This window comes from Varroa destructor, unplaced genomic scaffold (genome assembly GCF_002443255.2).
Source record: "Varroa destructor unplaced genomic scaffold, Vdes_3.0 BEIS01000003.1, whole genome shotgun sequence".
NCBI lineage: Eukaryota > Metazoa > Arthropoda > Arachnida > Mesostigmata > Varroidae > Varroa > Varroa destructor.
In genome coordinates, this window is record NW_019211456.1 from 36,148,229 (window position 1) to 36,158,939 (window position 10,711).

Genomic DNA, 10,711 nt, shown 5'->3' on the forward strand with positions numbered 1-10,711 from the left:
CGTAAGTTTTGAAAAAGTTTCAATCTAACACTCACTAAAACACGTTGAACGTTTGAGCAGGCTTCTCCTGTCTATTACGCTCGGAGTGGTTACCATTCTTACAGATTAGGACCAAGTTGAAATTTAACTATATTCAGCTTTTGATTTCGCTGATGCCCTGTCAATTTACCTTGCGTAGATTGGGTCCACCCAAGTTCGAAGAACTGCATCGTCATATAGTGCATATAGTTTTTTCACACACGCAAGACATAACATCTCACGACTCGCAAACACAATATCAGTGATGTACATCTAGTTATGAAGTAAAACAATCAATGGATTATGTTTCTCATAGGTTGTTTCGTTTAACTGGTTGTACGTACATCTAATGTCGTTCGAAAACCGTGAGACAGGTCAAATATATATAAACCATGAATTACAATGTTCCATTTTAAACTATTGGATTTGTACTACCAATTACAGTGGCAAATTAGAAAAGAAAACCGCGCTAAGCACTAGTCGGTTACTCCGTTGGAAACATAGAATTAACATGTGTAACAACTTATGTGATGTATAGATGTAACGGACACTTTTTATAAGAGCTATCACAAGCTCTGCATAGCTTCTAAATATCATTCGACGATAGTTTCTTTCTTGTCTAAGCCCGTTAACGAACCATGTCACAGTCTCCTACTCTCTAGAACACTGAAAACAACAGCCGAATATCCTTGCTCGTTATGAAAAGCAATATTCCTTTATCCTAGTATTAAAGCCCCAGCATAAGGATAGCCATTAAGAACAATTTATAACTGAACGGATTCGAGAAGATGATTCTGTGACCTTTTTGAAATCCGACCAGCACTGACACGCATATAAATACGTGCCAATGAAAGACTATACGCCTTTCACAAATTTGGTATACACGAATATACTCAGACCCACAGACACGCACACTTTTCTCCTTCTCAAAGATACTCACCGAACGAAGGCCGAATGCAGATTGCTTAGTTGGCGGGTACAGAACGTATCGCATGAAGCGGGCGATAGGCGGAGGCAGGGGCTTACAAGTAACTTGCTACAGGATATGAACCCTTCTGTTGCTAACAAGGCTTCAACGAAAAACCTATGCGCCGACCCGCCTTAAAGATCTCGAGCGGTTCCGCTGGCGTACATTCCGTATGTACATATATCTGTTTTTACGATTTGATACACATCAATAGTTCCCGTTTTTTCTACTGCGTCAGGAAAACTGAATTAATTTCTATTAGGTAACCACTGCCACCACCGACAATGTATATCTAAATATTATCGGCTGGCAGCTTTGTGAAATAAGTTCGTATGAAGGCAACTAATAATTAAGTGCACGAGATTTTCTTGCACATTCAGATGTCACTCGCTCGCATTTCGTTATTAGACCGTATTTATCACTCGGCTAATCACTTACCAATAAACCCGAATTGTATAACGTGCAGACATTTGCGAAGCTGATACCGGTACCATCTGTCGTTAAGACTACAATTTGAATTATAAGCCATATGAAATAAGTTAAAGCAAAACAGGTAATATTACTCATTATCTTATTTATTAGCGAGTTTTTTTGCGATCAGATGGCGAATGTGTTAAGGCGTTGTCCTACAGAGCAATACCCACTCGATAAAAGCTTAAGCCTAGACCAGGATAATCCATGGACGTCCTTATAAGGATCCTTGTCACTATAGAGAACGCAGTAAAAAGAAGATGAAAAGCCAGATAATTGGAACAAAACTTTGTTCCAACTATGTTACTGCCACGTATTAAACTAGTAGGCCAGTTTTCGTAAAAGTTTGCGTAAAGGCCGCGCTTGTTAGACGAACCGAAACTAGAACATATTACGCTTACGTTTTAAGAATAACTCAGTGTCAGATATAACTACAGCATTGGACTTTATGTACATGTACGCTGGCGACATTGTTTGCATTTCCTAATATGCTAACCATACATTCTTTATTCGTACTTTTGGCTAATGCGAAATAGAACGAGTACAGGGGAATGCTTAACTTTACATATAAATAGCCTTCGTTACTGATTTATGTTCATATGGAGAATTAAGCTTATATAAATCTACATATGCTTTTGATAGCCATTTTTCATTACCGTAATATGTGATTTACAATGTATGATACAGCATGGCATCTATGATATGTTGTAAATATGGTTTATTTAATCAGCGACCTGAGTCAACCGGCATAAGTATTGCCTAGTGATCGCCTATCCTAAAGGTATACTCTGTCCCTTACGATAAAGGCGTATTTTGATAGGATTTTTTCAAGATATATCATAGGCCTCAGAAATCGGGAAAAAAACCAAGCTTGGCGAGCATTATCATCTTCACTGCTACAACACTTCTGCAGGCCTCTTTGCTAATGCGATGTATATAAGGGTAAACGTAACATCCGTCCCGTAGATAAGTTAGTTACGAAAAACATGAAGCTCTAAGAAAGTGTCACAGTGCTTTACTCGAGGATGCTATTAATTTGACGTGGTTAGGGGTTATGCAAGTAGAAGACTCTCGTCATGGCTATAGAAGTACAGCCGAATTTATTACCTTGTAGTGCAGTAGCCACTCAGTAAAAAGTTAGGCCAAGGCCGAAGGATTCCACGGATATCGTTATGAATATTCTTGAAGGAGAAGATGAAACAAAACCAAATACACACATACAGAGGTTGCGCGGCTACGAGGCCGAGCGCCTTTATTTCGTGGCCTTCATAGAACCACTGCTTTATGTCGAGAACTACCAAGGAAAATGTTAGACACTGAAGCTGGTTTTGAAACCTTGCATTTGTGCTATTTTATAGCTCTCTGTAATGCACAATACTGCGATGAATGTATTGATATGTGAAAGAGCGTTCCGTAATCTTTCACCTATCAGCGTTCTCTGTAAGACGGTACTTAGATATACTATTCAAAATTTAAATACAGTATTGGAGTTGTAAAGGCAGTTTTTATGTTACGTAATTTCAGTTCAACGCACTTTCGCACAGTTTTCATCAGTACATCAGATGGTACATGAAGCTTTTCCTAACAAGTATGAGCATATACGAGAGCTATGTGTGAAGCTTACAATTAGAGCACTTTGTATATCTTTTAGAGCCAGTATAGAGTTTCAAATAGTCTCTGAAATTGTCCAGACCTCCACATTTATTATATCTTTAGTTCTAACCTTAATAAGTAATTCTAACCTTTAAATTCTCGATTCACAATTGAATATGAATTGCTTTGTTGCAAAAGACCCACTGTATATATATATATATTTTTTTTATGTAGAAGTTAAGTAAAAATATGGTAAATGTACGTAAAAAAAATAATTGAAGTCTCTATGAGTACGATTATCAGTTCATCGATATAATTATCAATACATTTAGATACGATTACTACAGAAGCTTCAGACGAAAAATGCGATGAAACTAGAGTTCATATCCACTAATAGTTTTGGCACAAAGAAAAACAATTAATAAAAAGGCGACTTTAGCCAAGGTGGATCTCGGCTATATTGCATGAAAACTTTACGAATGCATACTTTTATAATATCCCGAATTATTACTTACTTATTATTGCAGTAAACAGGTTAGCTATATTCCGCCGTTGAAGTTTTAAGACCCCCTAAATAGTTTCAAACAACCTCATATCTATTATGGAGTAAAATTCAGAAGAATAAGTAAAAGGAGGTGAGTATTCTAGGTACATCCAATATAAACTTAAAAAATGCAAGAAAAAAAATCTCCACTTTCTCGATATTCGATATTTATACGAATTCATATATTGAACATACTTACGAACGTATGTAATTGTTTACCGACTTTTGAGATCGCTACTGACTAAAACCCGTAATCTATAATAGGTTAGTATCATTAGTACTAGTAAAACATAGGAACTTTATATCTATACAAGAAAGACGCAGGCGTGATGAAATCATTCAAATGTTTATATATTCAGACAAGGCACCTAGAACTGTTTTTTTCTCAGTTACTAAAGGGAAAGTATTATTATACCTTTAATGTAACTTATAACTTAATGTGCTGATAAGTTTATATAAACTTATCAGCACTCAAGCTACTTAGCGTCTACTAGCATAGACAGTTTTGCTCACAGCAGTAAGCTTCTTGGTAAGGACCGCGGCGTAGAATAATGTGAAAGTTTGCACTGACAGTACCCCGAAGATACTAGAATGACGAGTCTTTTTGCATCTACTACTTTGCCACAGGATTCTCCAATAACACCGTACCAATGCGATTTTCGAGACATGCATTTACAAATTTACAGTTGGGTTCATCCAATGGGGTGAAGCATTTTCGGTGCCTTTCAGTTGTTTTAGTCGTTCTGACCCCAAATCGTTTTGACCTGCGGACTTTTCAAGCAGAATGGTGAATTTCTTGCCGTTTATATCTGCTTTGACGAATTTGCATGACGGCACTTTACTGGCTAACATTTCACTGGTTACCCACTTCTAGTCGTCGGAAGATTTTGAGCAGGCTTTTTTAACATCATCCTTGACAGTAGTTTGCTGCTCCATCGTACGTTTTGTTCCTTTAGGTAATCCAATTACAACGGTCAATTTGGCATCCCTCAGCTCCCGGGTTTCTTGTTCGACCAGATCAAGCTCGTTGTCAAACTTATTAATCAGCAAAGGTGTTTTCAATGTGTTCCTTATAAACTCGCTATGACTTTCGACAACTTTGCCCACAACGCTGTCAGCGGGCTCTGCGGTGATATACACACTAATTGGATCAGTAGGTACAAGGTGGGCTTTCTTACGCAACTTTTGGATACGATTGATCACTTCACGAGCCAGTCCTTCGTTGATCATGTTCTCATCAGGCAGGATGTCTAGTAAAACTAGCACGTCTCCCTCTGAATGAGCTTCATACCTTTCGATAGCCTGACCCTCGAACGAGTATTGTACTCGGATGTCACCTTCCTGTAGAGCCTCTCCGCATACTACCAACTTCCCTCCTAAAAGATGATTTTGTATGTCAGCATCGCTAAGAGTTCGGATGGCATTTCCTACTATTTTGGATTTATTTCGCAACCTAAGGCCTAGTGCTTTAATATCTGGCTCGGCCTTCATCGACACACCGAACAACTGCTTGTCTTTGCTAGGTGTTAGCTTTTTCACGTTTAGTTCTTCCAGGATATAATTTTCCATGACCTTCAAATCATTGAGGTACTCATCCTCTCTCTGAATAACGACAACTTCCATGAGAGGATACTTTAGTGGCAGAGCATTGCGATCCCGAAGAACTCGACCCAACTCAATGACAGTTTGCATGCGAACTACTCTTCTTTCAACAGTGCTGTCAATGAGAGATTCATCTACTTCAGGAAGCATCAAATAATGAATTGAGTCCTTAACTTCATCTTTCGGTAGGAACGATTTTTGTCTTTGATACATGAACTCAGTGAGGAACGGTGTAAAAGCTGCCATTAGCCTGTTAAGGATAAAGAGAACCGAAAAAAGAGTTTGCAAACTCTGCAGGCAATCCTCCTTGCCATCGTTGCCTTTTAGTCTTTTACGATTCATACGAACGTACCAGTTAGTTAGATTATCAATATACTTGAGTAGGCGTGGAACAACAGTGTACAGCCTGTATGCTTTCATTTCTTGCTTCACGAAGCTAACAAGACTATTTGAGTACGAAAGAATCCATTTATCCATTGTATTAGTTATTTTCTTAGGCTCCTTGAACTCAAATTTGTTTCCATTTGTCTTTTCGTATAATGCAATGTTTTGCAAGAGAAAGCGGAACGCATTATACCATGGCAAAAAAACATCTTTGAGAATGTCACGTACTCCCTCCTCCTTGAATCGAAGGTTTTCAGCTTTTACAGCTGGCGAGTTAATAAGATACAGCCGAAGAGCATCAGCCCCATACATCCTGATAATCTCGGTAGGGTCGGGGTAGTTTTTTTTGCGTTTGGACATTTTCTGGCCATCAGACGCTAGCACAAGGCCGTTGCAGATGAGATTTTTAAATGGCGCTTTGCCAAAGAGTGCTGTACTCAACACCATTAACGTATAGAACCAGCCGCGGGTCTGATCAACGCCTTCAGCTATAAAATCAGCTGGGAACCAATTATCAAAGTCTTTTTTGTTCTCGAACGGGAAATGCTGCTGAGCGTAAGGCATCGAGCCAGACTCAAACCAGCAGTCAAATACTTCCGGTATTCTTCTTAGAAAACCTTTGCCCAGGCGCGAAGGAATTTCGATGTCATCTATAATTTCCCGGTGTAGGTCCGTGACCTTCTGGCCACTAAGTTTCTCGAGTTCCTCAATGGAGCCGATGCAAATAATTTCCTCTGCATCGTCAGATATCCAGAGCGGAATAGGCGTTCCCCAGTATCGGTTACGAGATATAGCCCAATCACGAGCTTGGCGAAGCCAGTTGGCAAATCGTTTGTCCTTCACGAAGTCTGGTACCCAATAAGTTTCCACATTGGACGACAGGAGCCTTTCGCGCATATGTTCTACGCGAACGAACCACGAAGGGATAGCTCTGAAATCATGTAATGAAAATACATTAGATTCTGAAGCAAGTCATTGCTTGGAAGCGCATTTTATTACATTCGGTACAGGAAAAACTTTGTCAGGAGGAAAGAAAAATAGCTGATTCTGGTTTCGCCTGGGCACTTATTTCGTCGTATCTTCGCTACCTCGAAGCACGTAATGCATCAACCATCCGATCAAGCTTATTATATAAGCATCTATAATATATAGTGTTGTCATTACAATAAATATATAGACCATATTGCAGTGATCTAGTTTGATTACTTTATAAACCCTAGCACTACAAACAGGGTGGATTCTGTTAAATATACATATCTATGTACAAAACAAGCGAGCAGTCGGTGCGTCCTGTTATTTTTCAAGTCCTGTACCTTCTACGAAAATGCCGAATTCAAACCTATTTTTTACAGCGGAAGATTTTTGTGTACACTAAGCAGACTTAACTACCCCATATAACATAAAAGCTGAGTACATGATATGAGAATATATGTATAAAATTATATATAAGCAGAACTTGTTGGCGAATATCTATTGCATTATCTCACCTGTAGAGGAGCGGTGTATCAGAGCGCCAGCAGAAAGGATAGCTGTGCTTGATTGTGCCAGCTTGCACAAGCCGTCCGAGCTTTTTGAGATGAGCAATAATCTGCTTATCTGCGTCCTTGACGTACATTCCCTTAAAATCGACGACAGGATCAACAAAGTGGCCTGATGGGTCCAACGGGCACACTATCTCTTGATTTTTCGTAATAACACCATTTGAAAGACAGATCCTATCAAGAACAGCAGAAGCAACGGAAATTTAAATCCGTTCAAAAAACAAAAAGCTTTTCAATACATAGGTGTAATCTTAACCTTTTATACGTAGCTATATTTTTATTAATTAGATGGCAAATGGATTAATAACGGTCGTTAAAATACTTTTTTTTGTAAAATTCACAGTAAAAAAAAACAGTTTTTTACAGTTTTTTCCACTATGAAGTACCTGAAATCGTCTTCTCCGCAGTATGGCGACTGGTGGACAACACCGGTACCGTTGTCCTCTGTAACATATTCGTCACAAAGTACTCGAAAAGCTCCTTGCTGCTTCAAATGTGCGAAATAAGGAAGCAGCGGTTCGTAGCCTTTATTCTTAAGAGTTTTACCCTTAAACTTTGACAGAACTTTATAATCATCTGCCTTTTTAAACAGCTCTGACAGGCGACATTCCAGAAGAATATACTGAGCTTGAGTTGCTATTGCCTCCACCTAAAAGTAGCATAACCGAAGAGGATAAGCGGAGAAATATGTGGAAAATTAAAATCATTAAGCCGATCAATTCAACGCTACTGAATTGCACGGCATCGTATTATTATTAACTAAATTGTTTACTGCGGCAACTGTTAGGTCCATTAAAGCCTATAGCAACGTCAATAATGTTAATAGACAACAAAAATTATCCATATTTGGCGAAGACGGAATACACACAACCAGATACACATATTTTTGGCCAGGGTTAAGCACTAGCTGAAGCTGTAATATACCCACACTAACCTGGACATAAGTGAGTTCAGGGTGCACGCAAACCGCGAGGTTGCTGGGTAATGTCCAAGGGGTAGTCGTCCAAGCCACAAGTGAAACTTGTGGATCTTCGTCTAAGGGGAAGGAGACGACAATAGCCGGGTCCAAAACTTCCTTATAGTTCTGACCAGCTTCGAAGTTTGATAAAGGCGTATTGCAAGCGGTAGAGTACGGCATCACTTTAACGCCTGCAGGTATTATCACATGCAAAACGTTAATAAAGACAAACCAAAAGCGTGGTGTTGTTTTGTATACTACATTCCATTACGTCATTATAGGTTCTTCATTCGCCATAATAAAGCAACACTAAAAGTGATCATTTACACAATCGTAGGATGAAGCTCGTGTACATATCAGAGTCGTGCATAGATCAAAAACGAAGAAATGGAGAGTGGCGGCATCTGAATGTAATAAAAATTTAGATACACATTGGACACTTTTAGTGTCATGAAAGATACGGGTCTCTGTCATAAAACTGGAATTTCTGTTTTTGAAACTTTATTTTCGAATAATAGCACTAATCACCCTCGTCGGGCTTTTCAAGATTTTTCGACTGACTTTACTTGAGCTGGCCCCATGGGACAGATTAGCTTAGTAATCGCATAGAAAGGCCACACCTTTATAGACGAATCCTTTGTTATATAGCTGTTTGAAGATCCACCAAACGCTTTCCATATATGAGGGATACATAGTTTTATAGTCATTGTCGAAGTCTATCCATCGGCCGAGTCTTGTTACTATTTCACGCCATTGAGTAGAATACCTCATTACGATCTTTCTGCATTCATCATTATAGGCCGTGATGCCCATCCGTGCGACATCTTCGGGTCCTTTTATCCCCAACGCCTGTTCGATGAATATACAACTAACAATTTATTAATAGATATTCGGTTGTACATCAATCTTTACCTCCTCGCTAAAAGTGTTTCTTAAAAGCGTTGCTTAGCTTAAAGAATCTGTAACTAAATTTTCATAATAATAAGCATGCTTTCTCCCCCTTATTTACTTCATAGTAGCGCTACACGATAAGCTGTTTTTTAAATGCATGAACTCAGTTATGGGAAGATTGGTGCGGTATAACACGATCTTTGCTTTGGCATTATTGATATGCTTTAAGCTATAACAGCGTAAGTAATTATGAACTATCATTATGTCACTATATAGTTTTACACGATACAGCAGTATATAGTATTTCAATTGCGAACAATTACGCATGGACGCAACACGTAATTGCCCATGTGCAATGCAGGACGCATATTACATGAGACTGTAAACCGTACCCGACTAACAACTAATTCTATTAGCGATATATATACATATAAGTATTGTTCAATGTGCATACAACGTAATTAAAAATGGCAATACTCGTACAATCATCAACGACAGACACCTTGTCTATTTCGTGCTCAACGGGAAGTCCATGGCAATCCCATCCGAAACGTCGATCAACGTGAAATCCGCTTTGGTGCGCGAAACGCGGAATGATATCCTTAATGGTCCCTGCCAGCAAGTGGCCGTAGTGTGGAAGACCGGTCGCGAATGGGGGTCCATCATAAAATGTAAATCTGAGATAGAGATACAGACAATTTAAGCAGAACCATAAATAAACTTATTTTCAATTCCGCCCAAAACGAGTATAAAATTAGGGACACTTATTAGGACGAACAGATGAATAGAACTAAGTTACGTTCTATCTGGTCACATAAAGCTGAGGCTGTGAATCCATGATGCTGCTGAAACATCATGCATCATTGCGTCAGCCAGATTTAATGACGTTTGCCACAGCAATGTTAAACCCAACTTATAAGTTGTACTCAGGTTATAGAGACGCCATAATAGCAGCTTTCAATTACAGGTTCGACTATAGTTTCATCGTTTTTCATCTGAAACGATTTGAAGTTACCTTGGCAATAACGCTTCTATTAAAAAGTAACCCTAGACAACAAGACGCGACTAAAATTTCCTATATTCAATATAATTATAAAGTACACTCTTGCTTTGTTTTATATTGCTCAACATTTAAGCGATATTAGATAAATACTTGTTAAATAAAATATCTATATACCTATATACTCACATGCAGAGCAGGTTAAAAAAACTTTGTTCTGAGTGAGTCCCAATTTATGGCTAGTTGTAAACCCCACATACTAATACACATGGGCTCTTCGGATGCTATGTAGTACTGCTATTAATAACATCAGATATATAAAATCGAATAATTCATACCTGGACTTTCCTTTCGATTGCTTAAGGCATGTCTTAAATGCATCGATCTTATTCCAAAATTCTAACGTATTTTCTTCCTCGTCAGGAAAGTCAATTTTCTCTGGCAGTTGCTCCATGCTGAGGACGAAGCCTCCTGCTCTGGCTTACTTATTTCAATTGACTGTTCTGCCTGTCCACGAACGAAACAAGTATACACGTTTCTAAAAACCAAATCAGAAATGTCTATGCTATACTGTGAACGTCTCTTATAAACGTGGTGAGATCAGCAGAGCACTACGATAAAATCTTGGAACAGGGCGCATGTAGTGCTGGAACATAAAAGTGCGATATTTAGTGGAAGCGGTTCCGTCGTTTAAGGCTTGAATACACTATACCAATATTGGGGGTCTGCCGTTCACTACGTT

The 10,711-nt window shown here is 38.8% G+C and overlaps 1 protein-coding gene across 2 annotated transcripts; it reads right to left on the reverse strand.

Annotated features, from left to right (window-relative positions):
* Positions 1–3,920: 3,920 nt before the first annotated feature.
* IleRS (Isoleucyl-tRNA synthetase) lies at positions 3,921–10,606 on the reverse strand. Of its 2 annotated transcripts, XM_022795353.2 has the most exons (7): positions 10,308–10,606; positions 9,472–9,646; positions 8,699–8,927; positions 8,055–8,269; positions 7,507–7,769; positions 7,067–7,294; positions 3,921–6,510 (listed from the first exon to the last, which is right to left on the reverse strand). In XM_022795353.2, the coding sequence occupies exons 1-7, from the start codon at positions 10,421–10,423 to the stop codon at positions 4,464–4,466; spliced, it is 3,273 nt and encodes a 1,090-aa protein (XP_022651088.1). In that variant the 5' UTR covers positions 10,424–10,606; the 3' UTR covers positions 3,921–4,463. The 2 variants fall into 2 exon arrangements, with proteins under 2 accessions (XP_022651088.1, XP_022651089.1); XM_022795354.2 differs by lacking the exon at positions 10,308–10,606 and having other exon boundaries at positions 9,453–9,593.
* Positions 10,607–10,711: the final 105 nt, after the last annotated feature.

What these genes read in the sequence shown, in the direction of transcription:
- IleRS (XM_022795353.2), bottom strand. Translation starts at nt 10,423, where the DNA reads ATGGAGCAACTGCCAGAGAAAATTGACTTTCCTGACGAGGAAGAAAAT. An exon ending in CAATCGAAAGGAAAGTCCAG is followed by an intron (nt 9,647 to 10,307) that starts GTATGAATTATT and finishes TCTCTATCTCAG; the next exon opens with ATTTACATTTTATGATGGAC. An exon ending in GATACACCGCTCCTCTACAG is followed by an intron (nt 6,511 to 7,066) that starts GTGAGATAATGC and finishes ACATGATTTCAG; the next exon opens with AGCTATCCCTTCGTGGTTCG.